Consider the following 17,460-nt stretch of genomic DNA (forward strand, 5'->3'; position numbering starts at 1 on the left):
TTCCCCCCCCCCCCCCTTTCTGTTAGCACTTTAAATGTCTTCCCACTGACTTCTGGCTTCTAATGGTTTCTGATGAAAAATATGCTAGTAATCTAAATGATCTAATGAGGATCCCTTGAACCAGATGAGTCTCTTCTCTCTTGCTGGTTTCAAAATTTCTGCTCTTTTTGAGGTCCACAATGTGTCTTGACACGGATATCTTTGAGTTTATCTTGCTTTTGGAGTTTGTTGAGCTTCTTGGATATGTATATTTATCATCATCATAGTTGGGCCGTTTTCAGCCACTGTTTTTTCAAATGGTTCGTTAACTTTGGAAATCTGGTTCTCCCAGTCTTTATAGATCGCAGATTTTTTACTTGTTGAGGGATAGAGCTGTTCACGTGACTTTTTCTGCACTTTTTTTTTTTTTTTGCACAGTTTATGTTTCTTGTTTGTAGGCACTGGAGTTTCTGTTCCATTTTCTCTCTGGTGAGGTAGTGACCTGACAAAAATTTTCTTAAATGTCTACATAGAAAAGAGAAAAGGGTCATGTCTCAGTAAATGTGTGATAGATGCTGCAGGGAAAGCTGCTCCTGCCCAGAAGGCTGAAACCAAGGAAGTGTCTGCTCCAGACCAGCCCAAACACACAATCCTAAACTGTCAGCCCTGTGTATAGCCAGCTGTGCCAAGAACATAGCATGCTATTCCCAAAGCTGAGTTGGGGTGAGGAATGAGGGATAGTGGCTGGTTTGTCCTATTCACTTAGGAATGATCACCAGCCTCTCCCTCCGTTGCTCCTGCGTTGGTTTTAGGGGTACAGTCAGGTTCTAGAGATCCAAAGTAGTTGGTTCCAATCATGTTTTCCCACTCAGTGGTTGCTTGGGTGGAAGTACCCATACCTAGAACTTCTTGCCACACCATTTCGCCTGAAGTCTCTGTCTTCATCTGTGTTTTTTCTTTTTTTAAAAAATTTGTTACTTCATCTATTTTTTATGTCAGATTTGCAAGGATCTTGTATCTTTAAAATTATAAAATAAATGTTTGGTTTTCTTGTAATTTATTTTACATTAAATTTTATTAAATAAGTTTAAAATTTAAGACTTTATCTTGGATTAACGTTTGTGTGTGATGAGAGGTAGGTGGGTCCCCAGATTTTTATTTTTATATTGGAATTTCTTTTGGTGTGAGACAAGAATTTAAAGTAATATTTCTCAGTTGCTTCCAGTTGTTTTATGCTACTTTTCTGGAAAATTTATATCCCCTTTGAAATCTCATTGTATACTAAATTTCTTGATACATTGGGTCTATTTCAGACTCTTTCGTCTGTTTGGTCTGTTTTTTCTTATTCCCTACCTCACTGTTTTATTTATTATAGCTTCATAATATGCTAGTATCTTCTGTTACTCATCTCTTTTTAGAATTTTCCTGTTCTTGGCTGGGTGCCATGGCTCGTGCTTATAACCCCAGCACTTTGGGATGCCAAGGCAGGCAGATCACTTGAGGTCATGAGTTGGAGACTAGCCTGGCCAACGTGGTGAAACCCCATCTCTACTAAAAATACAAAAAGTTAGCTGGGCATGGTGACAGGCACCTGTAATCCCAGTTACTTGGGAGGCTGAGGAACAAGAATCACTTGAACTCAGGAGGTGACGGATGCAGTGAGCTGAGAATGTGCCACTGCACTGCAGCCTGGGCCACAGAGCGAGACTCTGTCTCAAAAAAAAAAAAAAAAAAAAAATTTTTTTCCTGTCCTTGTTCGTTAATTTTTCCATATAAATTTGAGAATCAGTTTATCTAATTAAATATTGTTAGTATTTTTATTGGGATCAAAGTAAGTTTGCAGATAATTTAGGGAAAATTGATATCTTTATGTTACTGAGTCTTGCTTTGGAATTAGGTTTGCTTTGGTTGGTGTTAGTGCCTTGATGAACTCATGGATTGAAGCATATCTGAGGCCGGGCATGGTGGCTCATGCCTGTATTCCCAGTACTTTAAGAGGCTGCGGCGGGAAGATCATTTAGGGCCAGGAGTTCAAGACTAGCCTGAGCAACATAGGGAGACCTCATCTCTACAAGAAATAAAACAATTAGCTAGGCATGGTGGCACATGCCTGGAGCTCTAGCTTCCCAGGAGGCTGAGATGGGAGAATCACTTGAGTCCAGAAGTTAAGGTTGCAGTGAGCTGTGATCATGCCATTGCACTCTAGCCTGGGTTGCCAGTGAGACCTTGCCTCTAAAAAACAGAAAAAAACCTCCCAAAAACCACATATTTTATGTGTTTTAATTAACTGCAGTGATTTTTATTCATGTTTAAATTTTCCTGTCTTTGGCCAGTTGGAGCCTATTCATGTTGGCTCTGGAGTCCTTTTAACTCCTCCATTAGTCTTCAGTAGCTTTCTTGCTATCTACTATAAGCAAGTGTTTGGGCTAGTCTTACACATTTCCTGCCTCTGACCTGCAATATACCATTTCTCTAAGGAGCCCTGGTTTCAGTAGGTGGGAAATGGTATTTTCATCTATTGGATTTTAAGTTTCTGCAGTCATATTTTTAACATGGAGAAGTACCTTCTTCCTCCTGTAGGTACGAATTTTTTCCTAGCATTCTGTTCATATTTCGTGGGTATGTTTTCTTATCTCTCTGAATATATTATTTTCTTAAGATGTTTTTTCCCCTTAGATAGTTACCATTGCTACCAACTTGAGTTTTTCATCCCATTTGTTTTCATCATGAAGATATCTTTCATATCTTTACTCATCTGTCAGGTAGTCCTTGGTTGTCTGTTCATGGTTAAGAATGCATGTCTAAAAGCTGTGTGGACACTCGGAGCTGTTGGGGGTCACAGTACACTGTTGATAATCACACTTCATTAAGGGATGATCTGGCTGGATGTTTGTTGGGAAGTCTCCATTCGTGGATATCTTTTTATGAAATCATGTTTCCAGAAAGAGCCTTCCAATTTCCTGAATAGGGAGATGTGTGACTTGCAGTTTTAGGTGGAGGTTAGGTCTCAGCACCAGTACTAAGTTGAGTATGTATCAGTTTATTTTATATCTCAGGTTCAGCTGAAATAAGGGGCTTGCCCCTGAACTGTGCCTGATATCTTCCTGTCCAAAGTCGATCTTGTACTTTCTCCACAGATTAAACTTGTGGATTTATTTGAATGGGAAAGGAAATGTAGGTTTCTAATTGCTTTTCAATAGTTTTCACTGAGTTGTCTATTAGCTGTCTTTTTTTTTTTTTTGGAGACAGAGTCTCACTCTGTCACCCAGACTGGAGTGCAGTGTCCTGATCTTGGCTCACTGCCACCTCTGCCTCCCAGGTTCAGGTGATTCTTATACCTCAGCCTCCTGAGTAGCTGAGATTACAGGCATGCGCCACCATGCCTGGCTAATTCTTGTATTTTTAGTAGAGATGGGGTTTCACCATATTGGCCAGGCTGGTCTCCAACTCCTGACCTAAAGTGATCTGCTTTCCTCAGCCTCCCAAACATTAGCTGCCCTAAGTACATCATCCCCTTTGGGAAAGAGATGCTGCTATTAGGTTGGTGCAAAAGTAATTGCAGTTTTTGCCATTACTTTCAGTGGTTCCTGAACCTGTTGAGTATTCTATTTTGAACTGTTGCCTCATTCCTCTGAAAATTGTTATGTTGGCGAAGATACTTCCTACCTTGACAAGTGAATGTTAACTGCAGTTTCATTTGTAATTTGTTCATTTCAAAACTTTGCTTCCTGTGGGTTCAGTGTTACTTTTTCAGGCCTGCTAAGTCAGTTACAACTAATCCATGCTTATCTGCGTTCCCTCTTCCAAAATTTTAGTGCACTTGAATTCTCTCTTATCTCCCCTTCGTTGTAGATTTGTCCTTTTTTCTAAAAAACCCTTATTGTAGGTTTAGTTGACCTTTGGATGGGAGCAAAATTTTATGGCCATTCAGTTGACTGATTTCTACATATTAATTTGTTATGTAGATACAATTATTTTGCTGTATAAACTCACTGTAATAGTTTTTCAGGTAAATCTTTTGGGTCTTTGGGGTAAAGAATTGTATAATTTGTATATAATATTTTCCCCACTTTCACTTTTTTTTTTTTTTGAGACGGAGTCTCATTCCGTCACCCAGGCTGGAGTGCAGTGGCACAGTCTCGGCTCACTGCAACCTTTGCCTCCCAGGTTCAAGCAATCCTCCTGCCTCAGCCTCCCGAGTAGCTGGGATTAAAGGTGTACGCCACCATACCCAGCTAATTTTTGTATTTTTAGTAGAGATGGGGTTTTGCCATGTTGGCCAGGCTGGTCTCAAACTCCTGACCTCAGATGATCCGCCTACCTCGACCTCCCGAAGTGCTGGGATTACAGGCATGAGCCACTGTGCCTGGCCTCACATTTGTATATTTCTTCATTTCTTTTTTGTGTAATCGCATTGGCTGTTACTTCTAGAACAGTGCTATATGGTAATAGTAGAAGAATGTTCTTGTCTTATTCTTGACTTTACTGATAATGCTTTTTTTTTTTTTTTTTTTTTTTTGAGGCGGAGTCTCGCTCTGTCGCCCGGACTGGAGTGCAGTGGCTGGATCTCAGCTCACTGCAAGCTCTGCCTCCTGGGTTTACGCCATTCTCCTGCCTCAGCCTCCCGAGTAGCTGGGACTACAGGCGCCCGCCACCTCGCCCGGCTAGTTTTGTATTTTAGTAGAGACGGGGTTTCACCGTGTTAGCCAGGATGGTCTCGATCTCCTGACCTCGTGATCCGCCTGTCTCGGCCTCCCAAAGTGCTGGGATTACAGGCTTGAGCCACCGCGCCCGGCCTTGACAATGCTTTTAATAATTCTTCCTATAATTCCTTCTGCCTATTTTATTAGGAATTTTTATTCTTTTTTTTTTTTTTTCTTTTTTGAGATAGAGTCTCGCTGTCTTGCCCAGGCTAGTGTGCAGTGGTGCAATCTTGGCTCACTGCAGCCTCGACCCCCTGGGCTCCAGTGATCCTCCCGCCTCAGTCCCATAAGTAGCTGGGACCACAGGCGTGCATCACTACGCCCATCTAATTTTCCTATTTTTTGTAGAGTTGGGGTTTCTCCCTGTTGCCCAGGCTGGTCTCCAACTGCGGGCTCAAGAGATCTGCCCACCATGGCCTCCTAAAGTGCTGGGATTACAGGCGTGAGCCACTGGGCCTGGCCAGGAATTTTTATTCTTAACATTTTAAATCTGTCATATTAACTCAGAACTATTATAAGTGCCATGAATACATACTGACTTATAATACTCTTTGCGGTAAAAAAGAGTTCACCTGAGCTTTCTTTGTAATTCTTTAACGATACTTAGAAAGCATTTAGGTAGGCTTGTAAGGGAGATGATGAATATTTTTGTTGAAGCACTTTGAAGAGCTTTCTTTGTGATTTTGTTTTTTGAAGGTTCATCAGCCTTTTTCAGCAAGTACTCATATTGATACAAATATGTGAACATTTATATTTTAACTGTCACCTTTTCATTGTTTTTTCATGACAACATCAATTGTTCTGTTAATTAATTCTCACTGAATCAAAATAAAGACCAAATAGAACTGAAAGCATATATGATTTATAATGTGGAGTATCACAAGGCAGCTTAAAAATTAATTGGAAACTTACTGAAATTCCGAGGTACAAGCATCAGTTGTCTGGTAATTGTTTAGGAGTTAGGTAAGTATTTAGGAGTGTGCTAAGTGGTTTTCACATCCAGTTATATCTTTGAATTAGAAGAAAAGCCATGTGAACCGTTTTTATACCATTTACTGTGGTAAAGTGAAAATTCAGATAAGTTATTTGTTTAGTATTAAATAGCTAGTTAGAATTGACTGGAGGTAGAAGAGTGGCGGCTACATGGAGTAGATTTTACTTTGATAATGGAGAAGTGATCAACTTCTAATTGGATTATCTAAAGGACTAAGTAGATGTTTTCTGGTTGAAACATTATTTCTGTGATATATAGAAGTGACTAATATTATTTACAGTCTGTGATTTTAAAATAGCTGTCATAGTTGAATGGTTATTCTGTTTTGAGAAGTAGATTGCTGCAGGGATCTAACTGTGGTAAAGAAACTTTCTTCTAAGGAGACTGAATTGACACATAGCAGCCACCAGAGGGAACTGTGAAATCAGTTCTAGCTTTTCTGCCCCGGAAGTGGTTTTCTTCTAAGTATGCCAAAACAAAGGAGCCAAATAACTTACATATTAAAAGCTTGCACATTTTATAATATCTGTAGATTTGGGCTGAGCTGTTATCTCATTTTTGTGAAAATCATTATGTTGATCAGGTACTTCCCTTATGACAAGTGAATGTTAACTACAAGTTCAGCTTCATTGTGTTTTTTGTTGTTGTTGTTGAGACAGGGTTTCACTCTGTTGTGCAGGCTGGAGCGTAGTGGCATCATCTCTGCTTAACAGCAACCTCTGCTTCCCTGGCTCAAGCGATCCTCCCACCTCAGCCCCCGAAGTAGCTGGGACTACAGATGTGCACCATCATGCCCAACTAATTTTTTTTTTTTTTTTTTTGAGACAGAGTCTTGCTGTTTCCCAGGCTGGAGTGCGGTGGCTCCATCTCGGCTCACTGCAAGCTCTGCCTCCCGGGTTCATGCCATTCTTCTGCCTCAGCCTCCCGAGTAGCTGGGACTACAGACACCCACCACCACGCCCAGCTGATTCTTTTTTTGTATTTTTAGTAGAGACGGAGTTTCACCGTGTTAGCCAGGATGGTCTCGATCTCCTGACCTCGTGATCCGCCCACCTCGGCCTCCCAAAGTGCTGGGATTACAGGCGTGAGCCACTGCGCCCAGCCAGTTTTTGTATTTTTCGTAGAGTTAGGATTTCACTCAGTCACCAGGGCTGGTCTCTAACTCCCAGACACAAGTGATCTGCCTGCCTCTGCCTCCTAAAGTACTGGGATTACATGTGTGAGCTACCATGCCCGGCCCCGTTTTTTAAAAAATCCCATTGTAGGTTGGTACTTTGGGTTTGTTTTTTCTTTTGAATCTTGTGTATTTTGAATATTGATTTGGTTGTTTTATTGAATGGTTATGTTTTTTTAAAAAATAAGAGCTGTGGCCGGGCACAGTGACGCCTGTAATCCCAGCTATTCAGGAGTCTGAGGCAGAAAATTGCTGAACCCAGGAGGCAGAGGTTGCAGTGAGACGAGATCATGCCACTGCCCTCCAGCCTGGGTGACAGAGCGAGACTCGGTCTCAAAAAGAAAAATAAAATAATTTAGCCAGGAGTGGTGGCACGCGCCTGTAGTCCCAGCTACTCGGGAGGCTGAGGCACAAGAATTACTTGAACCCGGGAGGCGGAGGTTGCAGTGAACCGAGATTGTGCCACTGCACTCCAGTCTGGGCAACAGAGCGAGATTCTGTCTCTAAATAAATAAATAAATAAATAAATAAATAAATAAATAAAAAAGCCGGGTGTAATGGCATGCGCCTGTGATCCCAGCTACTCAGGAGGTTGAGGCAGGCAGGTTGCTTGAGCTTGGGAGTTCAGCTGAGACCAGTCCAGTGCAACATGGGGAAACCCTGTCTCTGCCAAAAAAAATACAAAAAAATTAGCCTGGCGTGTGGCATGTGCCTGAGGTCCCAGTTACTCAGGAGTCTGAGACAGGAGGATACCTTGAGTCCAGGAGTTGGAGGTTGCAGTGAGCCTAGATCGCACCACTGCACTCCAGCCTAGGCAATAGAGCCAGACTCTTGTCTCCAAAAAAAAAGAAAGAAAGAAAGAAAAAGAAAATGGAAAATTCTGTTTAAAAGCTTAACCCAGCACACAGCTATAGTCCTAGCTACACAGACAGGAGCATCACTTGAGCCCAGGAGTTCAGCATGGGCAACATAGAAAGATCGCCATCTCAGAAAAAACAAACAAAAACAAAAAAAGAGAGGGGTGATTATTTACTTTACCCAAAGACCTATAAATTACTACTCCCTATCCCTAAGATATTATTTCAAAAATTAAAATATAAACGTCATTACTCTTAAGACAGTTCCTTAATAAGGAGAGCTTCTTTATAGCAAAAATAAGATACACTGAGGAGAAAGTTTCAGATAAGTCCTTTAGTTACTTTTAAATAAATTTGAAAACAATTTTTTTAACATTTCCATTACAGAAAGTTTTAAAATTGCAATATACTGAATAACATTTTCCTTCAAAATTATCATAACTAATTCAATTAAAAATTTTTAAATGCAAGTGCTGTCATCAGTAATAGCTAAACTTTCTTTTAATGGTTATTGTGGACCAAATATTCATGTCAAACACTATAGCAGCCCCTTAAAGTAGAATCATTATTCTATCAATTGTATAGATTAAAAAAATATCCTCAGCGGGGCACAGTGGCTCACACCTGTAATCCCAGCACTTTGGGAGGCCGAGGTGGGTGGATCACTTGAGGTCAGGAGTTTGAGACCAATCTGGCCAACATGGTGAAACCCCATCTCTACTAAAAATACAAAAAAATTAGCCGGGCGTGGTGGCTCATGCTTGTAATCCCAGCTACTCGGGAGGCTGAGGCAGGAAAATTGCTTGAATCTGGGAGGCGGAGGTTGTAGTGAGCTGTGATCGTGCCACTGTACTCCAGCCTCCATCCTGGGCAACAGAGTAAGGCTCCGTCTCAAAAAAAAAAAAAAAAAAAAAAAAAAATCCTCAACAGTTAAGTAAGCTGCTTAAAACCACAGCAAGAAAATGGTAGAGGTCAGGATTTAAATATTCACAGCTATTAAGCAAAATGAAATTAAATATTAATAATGTAAATAAATAATGCAGCTCTTATATTTTTTTCTTGAGACGAGTGCAGTGGTGCAATCTCAGCTCACTACAGACTCCAACTCCCAGGTTCAAGCAATTCTCCTGCCTCAGCCTCCCAAGTAGCTGGGATTAAAGGCACCTGGCACCACGCCTGGCTAATTTTTTGATTTTTAGTAGAGATGGGGTTTCACTATTTTGGCCTGGCTGGTCTCAAACTCCTGACCTCGTGATCCGCCCACCTGGGCCTCCCAGAGTGCTGGGATTACAGGCGTGAGCCACTGCACCCGGCCCCCTAGCTAATTTTTTGTATATATATATATATATATATGTTTGTAGGAGAGATGGGGTTTTGTCATGTTGGCCAGGCTGGTCTCAAACTCCTGAGCTCAACCTGCCTGCCTCAGCCTCCCAAAGTGCTAGGGTTACAGACGTGAGCCACCGTGCCCAGCCTAATTTTTGTATTTTAGTAGAGACGGGATTTCACTCTGTTGCCCAGACTGGGCTTGAACTCCAGAGCTCAAACAATCCTCTCGCCTCAGCCTCCCAAAGTGTTGGGATTTCAGGCGTGAGCCACCACACCCAGCCCATTTTCTTTCAAGTAGTTATAAATGTATCTTTTGCCATTTTCCAATCACAGCATGTCTTTTATCTGACAGCAGATAGACACACAGCTCTTTCTCTGAGACCAATGGAGACTGGTTTTGAAATCGAGCTCTGTGTACATAGTGTTTGAATCCTATACTGTCTTGGGACCTTGGGCAGTTTTAATTAATTTGTGAGCTGCTGTTTTATTGTAGAAAAAATTTCTGTTTTTTAACTCAAAGGGATTGTCACAGTTATGTGAGAATAAAATAAGACCTTGGTATTCTGTAAAATATCGTATGTTTTTGAAAATATTTCATTTCCTTATTTTGTTGAGTGGTGGAAAAGTGCCCGTCTGACACTAGACTTGGTTTAGTGAGGACACTTAATCGTCAGAGAATAATACAGTATATATAAACTAAAGGGCTAGAGTGTATACTTTGATAATTAAATAATGCTGTTACTTAAAAATAACTTTGATAGTTAAAGTGAACATAATTGGCTTTGGGTTCTGTTCTTGCCGTAGATATTTGGGATATTTGTCTACTCTGTGCTCAAGCATTGTGTTAGGTCTTAAAGATTCAGTGAAAAGACAAGTTACGGCTGGGCGTGGTGTCTCAGGCCTGTACTCCCAGCACTTTGGGAGGCCGAGGCGGGTGGATCACGAGGTCAAGAGATTGAGACCATCCTGGCCAACATGGTGAAACCCCGTCTCTACTAAAAATACAAAAAATTATCTGGACGTGGTGTTGCATGCCTGGGGTCCCAGCTACTCTGGAGGCTGAGGCAGGAGGAGCGCTTGAACCCAGGAGATGGAGGTTGCGGTGAGCCGAGATCGATCGCGCCACTGCATTCCAGCCTGGGTGACAGAGACTCCATCTCAAAAAAAAAAAATAAAGAAAAGACAAATTATTTAAATGTTTCAATGTTTCATTAAAAAGTTAGTGTACCCTTATTTGATGTCTGTGAAAAGTGCTTATTCTGCATCTCTTTTTGTATCTGGAGATTGCATCTTTGACTAGAGTTTTGCCAACTGTATATCATCTTCTGCTACTGACTCCTTTTCCTTCCTTTATTCAGTCAGGTGCTTTGCTGCATGAAACTCTAGATTAAAGCAGAGTCCGAAGTGCATATGGTTGACCACTCACCCTCCCCTCCCTAAACTTCTGCCCTTCCTAGCAGACTACTTCTATCAGCATGATGTGATCCTCTGAAGAGTTTTTTTTTTTCCCCATGAATTTTTGTATAAATATATATACTTCAGGGAAAATATTGTATATATAGGTTTTTGGGATATGCATAACATCACAGTAGTAATTTTCTTTGTGTTCTATAACTTTTTTAAATTTTTGTGGGTACATTGTAGGTATATTTATGAGTTACATGAGATTGTTTTTGTTTTTGTTTTGGTTTGTTTTTGAGACAGAGTCTTACCCCGTCTATCACCCAGGCTGGAGTGCAGTGGTACAGTCTTAGCTCCCTGCAACCTCCACCTCCCAGGTTCAAGCGATTTTCATGCCTCATCCTCCTGAGTAGCTGAAATTACAGGTGCATGCTACCATGCCCATCTAATCTTTGTATTTTTAGTAGAGATGGGGTTTCACCATGTTGGCCAGACTGGTCTCTAACTCCAAACCTCAAGTGATCCGCCTGTCTCAGCCTCTGCCCGCTACATGAGATGTTTTGATACAGGCATGCATTGTGTGATAATCACATGGAGAATGGAGTATCCCTTCAACTGTCCTTTGTGTTGCAAATAATCCAGTTATACTCTTAGTTATTTTAAAATGCACAATTAGATTATTATTGACTAGGTCACCCTGTTGTGCTATCAAATAATAGGTCTTATTCTATTTTTTTGTGCCCATTAACCTCCCACCTCACCACTACCCTTCTGAGCCTTTGCTAAGCATCCTTCTACTCTATCTCCATGAGTGTTCTGTAACTTTTTAAAGTCATCAGTATACCTCGTAGATTTTTTTCACCCTTTTTTCAGCCACTGTCATCTCTCACTTGGACCATTTCAATGGCCATCTAGTTTGTTTCTTGACTTCCAGTTTTCCTCTCTTGTTCCCACATAGCAGCCGCAGTGATCTATTTAAAACCCGAGGTTGTATCACCTCTTTGCTGAAAACATGGCAGTGTTTCCTGTTCCAGTAAAATCCAAACTTTCTTTTTTTTTTTTTGAGACGGAGTCTCGCTCTGTCGCCCAGGCTGGAGTGCAGTGGCCAGATCTCAGCTCACTGCAAGCTCCGCCTCCCGGGTCCACGCCATTCTCCTGCCTCAGCCTCCCGAGTAGCTGGGACTACAGGCGCCCGCCATCTCGCCCGGCTAATTTTTTGTATTTTTTAAGTGGAGACGGGGTTTCACTGTGTTAGCCAGGATGGTCTCGACCTCCTGACCTTGTGATCCGCCCGCCTCGGCCTCCCAAAGTGCTGGGATTACAGGCTTGAGCCACCGCGCCTGGCCAAAATCCAAACTTTCATGTTTAGTTAGAGTTAATGCTTTCTAAGCTTAGGCAGGGCTGTTTACCTGTTTTGATTACTGATTTTGGCCTTGTGCCTTGAAAGTAGCTTGTGCATACTAGGTGCTCTGTAAATCTGTTAAATGTAATTAATGTATTAGCTAGTTGGCCTTGATGTGTTCTTCTCTGCCTGTTTATCTCGTTTTATCCTCCTCTTTGCTCCTGCTTTGATCTGCCACATTGGCTTTATTTTGCAGCTTGGATTGGCCAACTTCATTCCCTCTAGGCTTTGCAGAAGCTGTTTTCTTTGCCTGGAATATCCTGTCCCCAGTTTTCTCACAGCTGAATCTTTCTTATCATTTCATATTTCAGTTAAATGTCACTTGCTTAAAGAGATGTTCTCTGATCACCAAACTAGTTATCTCTTCACTTTCTGTTATTCTGTTTAAAATTTTAAATTTAGTTTTAAAAAAAGTGATAAATCACGTGATCCAAAATTAAGAAAATGCTACAAGATGTACAGTGAAAAATGCCTCTACCACTGTCATCTGTAAATCAAAGCAATACATATTAGTCTCTTTTTTATCCTTTCAGAGGCTCTTTAAATGAAGTGTTTTTAAACCAGTCTTGAAGAACTATATAGCCAGTATCTCCTCATCTTTTCAGATAATACACTGTGAAAATTAGGCCAAACCACTGTATATAAGCCACTTCAACTTCCTATTCATCCTATCTACAAATTAATCTATAGTCTGTACTTACCCTTCAGTTTTTCCTTTTCTAGTTGGTTCCCCTTGCGTTTCGCCCCCCAAGTTTGATCTGGTTGATCAAAGTGGTTCTTGTTCAGAATTAGTGATACTACCACCTGATGATCTATCTCATCTCCATTTGCTCAGTAACTTTGTTCTAGAAATTTACTCTCTCTGTGTGTGTGTATGTGTGTGTGTGTGTGTGTGTGTATATGTGTGTGTGTGTGTGTGTGTTTTCTTTTGAGACAGGGTTTGTTCTGTTGCCCAGGCTGGAATATAGTGGCACAATCATAGCTCACTGCAACCTCGAACTCCTGGGCTCAAGTGATCCTCCTGCCTCAGCCTCCTAAGTAGCCAGGACTACAGATGTGCACCACCATGACTGGCTGATTTTTAAATTTTAGTATTTAGTAGATTTGAGGTCTTGTTATATTGCTCAGGCTAGTCTCGGATTCCTGGGCTCAAGCAATCCTCCCACCTCAGCCTCCCAAAATGCTAGGATTACAGGTATGAGCCGTTGTGTCTGGCCTGAGGTTATCTTCTTAACTCTGCTATTTTCTTTGGCTTCAGCACAGCATGGCATATAGGAGGTGCTTAGAAAATATTAGTTGAATATAGCACAATGATGAGTTTTGAACTCTTGAGTTTTAGAGACCTGGGTATTCAACCTAGCTATGTGACTTGGGCAAGAGAGTTAGCATCTGTAAGCCAGAATTTTCTTTTCTTTTCTTTTTCTTTTTTCTTTTTTTTTTTTTTTCCATTTTGAGACAGGGTCTCACTCTGTAGTCCAGGCTGGAGCGCAGTGGCGCAATCATGGCTGGCTTCAGCCTCAAACTCCCGGCCTCAGATGATTCTCCTCTTCAGCCTCCTGAGTGGTTGGGACTACAGGCACGTGCCACCATGCCCGGCTAATTTTTGTATTTTTTGTAGAGATGGGGTTTCGTCATGTTGCGCAGACTGGTCTCAAACTCCTGGGCTCAGGCGATCTGCCCACCTCAGCTCCCAATGGTCACACTGCCTTCTCTTTCACCTGTAGTCTCCCTCTGCATGTCTTTTATAAGGGTACTTGTGAGTGCATTTGTGACTCACAGGTAATCCCATATAATCTCACTTGAAAATCCTTAACGTTAATCATATCTGCAAAGTCCTTTTTCCATGTAAGACAACATTTATAGGTTCCAGGGATAGGGACCTGATACCTTTGGTGACCTTTATGCAGCCTGCTACTGGCAAAAAAAGAATTTATGCTTTCTGGATAGGGTCAAGAAAGATTAAAATTTTCAGAAAGATTTAATTGTACAATTAATGGGAGCCAGAGAATATGAGAAAAGTGGGTTAAAAAAAGATAAGATGGCCAGCACAATGGCCCATGCCTGTAATCCCAGCGCTTTGGGAGGCTGAGGCCAAGGTCAGGGGATCTCTTGAGCCTAGGAATTTTGAGACCAGCCTGGGTAACATAATGAGACTTCATCTGTACCAAAAAACGTTAAAAAAAATTAGCCAGGTGTGGTGGCGATGGCCTGTAGTCCCAGCTAGTTGGAGGTGGGAGGATCGCCTTAACCTGGGATATCGAGGCTGTAGTGAGCCATGATCACAACGCTGCACTCCAGCCTGGGTGACAGAATGAGACCCTGTCCTTCCCCACCCCCCAAAAAAGATGAGGTAAGGGAAAGGATTATAGCATGTGACTTTGTATGATACAGTGAATAAATGGGATAAGTGTATAATGAAGTAATTATTTTTTGTCAAATTTTTATTTTTTATTTTTTCCTGTTCAGATGTGTGGGAGGATTTATCCATATTTTTAGTGTTAAAGTTTATGGAGTAAATAATGTACCCCTGAAAGGAGGTGGTGGTGGTGGTGGTAGGAATATGTTGCATATGATTACCATGAATATATTGCATATGATTCATTATCCAATAAAAATTGGATAATTGCCTTCCTTGTTATCCTGCAAAAGTTAACATGTGAACTATATGAAATGATTAATGAATGAGATCACAGAATGGATATCACATAATTTCCTGAATGTTAGATAAGAATCACTTCATTTAGAATAAAAATAAAATAAAAGTACCCTTTAAATCAGTGGTTTCAGTTAGAGTAACATAAAAAGTCATACTGACGTTTTAATTCTTATTTCTATCTTCCTAACAGGCTCTTTGGCATGGACACAAGTTCAGTGGGAGGATTAGAATTGACTGATCAGACTCCTGTTTTATTAGGGAGTACGGCCATGGCAACCAGTCTCACGAATGTGGGAAACTCATTTAGTGGTCCAGCTAATCCTTTAGTGTCTAGATCTAATAAGTTTCAGAACTCGTCAGTGGAAGATGATGATGATGTTGTTTTATCGAACCTGTACAACCTCCCCACCTTCTGTACCAGTGGTAGCTGATCAAAGAACCATAACATTTACATCATCAAAAAATGAAGAACTACAAGGAAATGATTCCAAAATTACTCCTTCCTCAAAAGAGTTGGCATCTCAGAAGAGAAGTGTAAGTGAGACAATTGTCATTGATGATGAAGAGGACATGGAAACAAATCAAGGGCAAGAGAAAAATTCCTCCAATTTTATTGAACGAAGACCTCCTGAGACTAAAAACAGAACCAATGATGTGGATTTCTCCACTTCCAGTTTTTCAAGAAGTAAGGTAAATGCAGGAATGGGTAATAGTGGTATCACCACAGAACCAGACTCTGAAATTCAGATTGCTAATGTTACAACTTTAGAAACAGGTGTAAGCTCTGTGAATGATGGCCAATTAGAAAATACTGACGGGCGAGATATGAACTTAATGATTACACATGTAACGTCACTGCAGAATACCAACTTGGGAGATGTCTCTAACGGACTGCAGTCAAGTAATTTTGGTGTTAATATACAAACGTACACCCCATCTTTAACTTCACAGACCAAGACTGGAGTAGGACCTTTTAATCCTGGTAGAATGAATGTGGCAGGAGACGTATTTCAGAATGGAGAATCTGCAACTCATCATAATCCTGGTAAGCAGTAAGAGAAACTCTACTTCATGTAAATAAATTTAAACCTTTGACTGCTGCTTTTTTCATTGTAGTAACTGTTATTACCTTATTTAGTTTCATATGTGAAATATGTTAATTATATTGAATTTTATCTTAAGTTTGGAATTTTAATAAGAATTGTAAAACCATGTATAGTACTTTTCTGTGGATTACTAGAAAAAGTAATTTTATATTTAAAGGATTTAAGAAAAAATACTCTTTACATTCATCACCAAAGTCTGATAATTTGGCCAGGCACGGTGGCTCATGCCTGTAATCCCAGTACTTTGGGAGGCCAAGGTGGGTGGATTGTTTGAGCCCAGCAGTTGGAGACCAGTCTAGGCAACATAGCAAGGCGCCATCTCTAAATTTAAAAAGCAAAACAAACAAAAGAATGAAGTGTGATAATTTAATATCTTGTTTGTCATGTTTTACTTTTGCTAATAGAATTTTGCTAGTGTTTTAATATATAAATTAGAGAATCAGTAGATTAATATAATAGTACATTTAAAGAACAGTGTAATATGGTACAGTAGTTGCATTTAGATTTTTTTTTGAGACAGAGTCTTGCTCTGTCAACCAGGCTGGAGTGCAGTGGCGCGATCTTGGCTCACTGCAATCTCCGCCTCCTGTGTTCAAGCCATTCTCCTACCTCAGCTGCCCAAGTAGCTGGGATTACAGGCGTCCACCACCACACATGGCTGATTTTTGTATTTTGTATGGGGTTTTACCATGTTGGCCAGACAAGGCTGGTTTCAAACTCCTGACCTCAGGTGATCTGCCTACCTCAGCCTCCTAAAGTGCTGGGATTATAGGCATGAGCCACTGCACCCAGCCGCATTTAGATTTATTTCTACTTTCCCTGTGCTTATTTAATTTAATTAATTAGTTAATTTTTTGGGACAGGGTCTCTCTCTCTGTTGCCCAGAGTGGAGTACAGTGGCACAATCTCAGCTCACTGCAACCTTGACCTCTTGAGCTCAGGTGATCCTCCCACCACAGCCTCCAGAGTAGCTGGGACCACAGGCGTGAGCCACCATGCCTGGCTAATTAAAAAAAAAAAAATTATTTGTAGAGACAGAGTCTCACTATGTTGCCCAGGCTGGTCTTATACTCCTGGCTCAAACAATCCTTCTGCCTTGGCCTCTTAAAGTGCTGGGATTCTAGGTATGAGCCACCATGCCCAGCTATTTTATTTTTTATTAAGAGTTGGTTAAGATTTTCTTTTATTTTTCTCACGTTTGAAGAAAGCCAAACATATCATCCTTTTTTTTCTTTTCTAAAACTGAAGTTATGATTGACATGCAAAAGTCTGTATATATTTAATGTATACAACTCAATGATGCCGTGTTTATTTTTGACCACGTATCTTTAGCTTTTAGGTAGCATTTTACTACTTAAAATTTTAAAATTATTTTATTTTCAAGGGCATAAATAAGCAATACTTTTTTTTCTTATTTATTTATTTATTGACAGAGTCTTGCTCTATCACGCAGGCTGGAATGCAGTGGTGCAGTCTCAACTGACTGCACCTCCGCCTCCTTAGTAGCTAGAATTGTAAATGTGTGCCACCACGCCCAGCTAATTTTTGTATTTTTAGTAGAGATGGGGTTTCACCATGTTGGCCAGGTTGGTCTCAAACTCCTGGCCTCAAGTGATCCTATCTGCCTCAGCCTCTCAAAGTTCTGGGATTACAGATGTGAGCCACTGCACCTAGCCCCCCACCTTTTTTTTTTTTTTTTTGAAGGTTGATAGATTTCTTGACTATTTGAAATTGTTTTCTGTGAGCAGCCTTGTTCTGTGAAAACTTTAAAATATGGAAGTGATAAGAACTCTGTGCCAGCCTGGGCAACATGGTGAAAAAATACAAACTACCGAAAATATGAAAAGTTAGCTAGGCAT

The 17,460-nt window shown here is 40.8% G+C and overlaps 1 protein-coding gene across 1 annotated transcript in view; it reads left to right on the plus strand.

The window, feature by feature from the left end:
- ZMYM2 (zinc finger MYM-type containing 2) overlaps positions 1 to 17,460 on the plus strand; it is a 129,156-nt gene that overhangs the window by 23,417 nt on the left and 88,279 nt on the right. Inside the window, 4 exon segments of the mRNA XM_017886597.1 lie at positions 14,686 to 14,870; positions 14,873 to 14,902; positions 14,905 to 15,185; positions 15,447 to 15,540. Coding sequence (XP_017742086.1) covers positions 14,696 to 14,870; positions 14,873 to 14,902; positions 14,905 to 15,185; positions 15,447 to 15,540 — 580 coding nt within the window. The 5' untranslated portion in view covers positions 14,686 to 14,695.

This window comes from Rhinopithecus bieti, unplaced genomic scaffold (assembly GCF_001698545.2).
Source record: "Rhinopithecus bieti isolate Rb0 unplaced genomic scaffold, ASM169854v2 scaffold_1014, whole genome shotgun sequence".
NCBI classification, from domain to species: domain Eukaryota; kingdom Metazoa; phylum Chordata; class Mammalia; order Primates; family Cercopithecidae; genus Rhinopithecus; species Rhinopithecus bieti.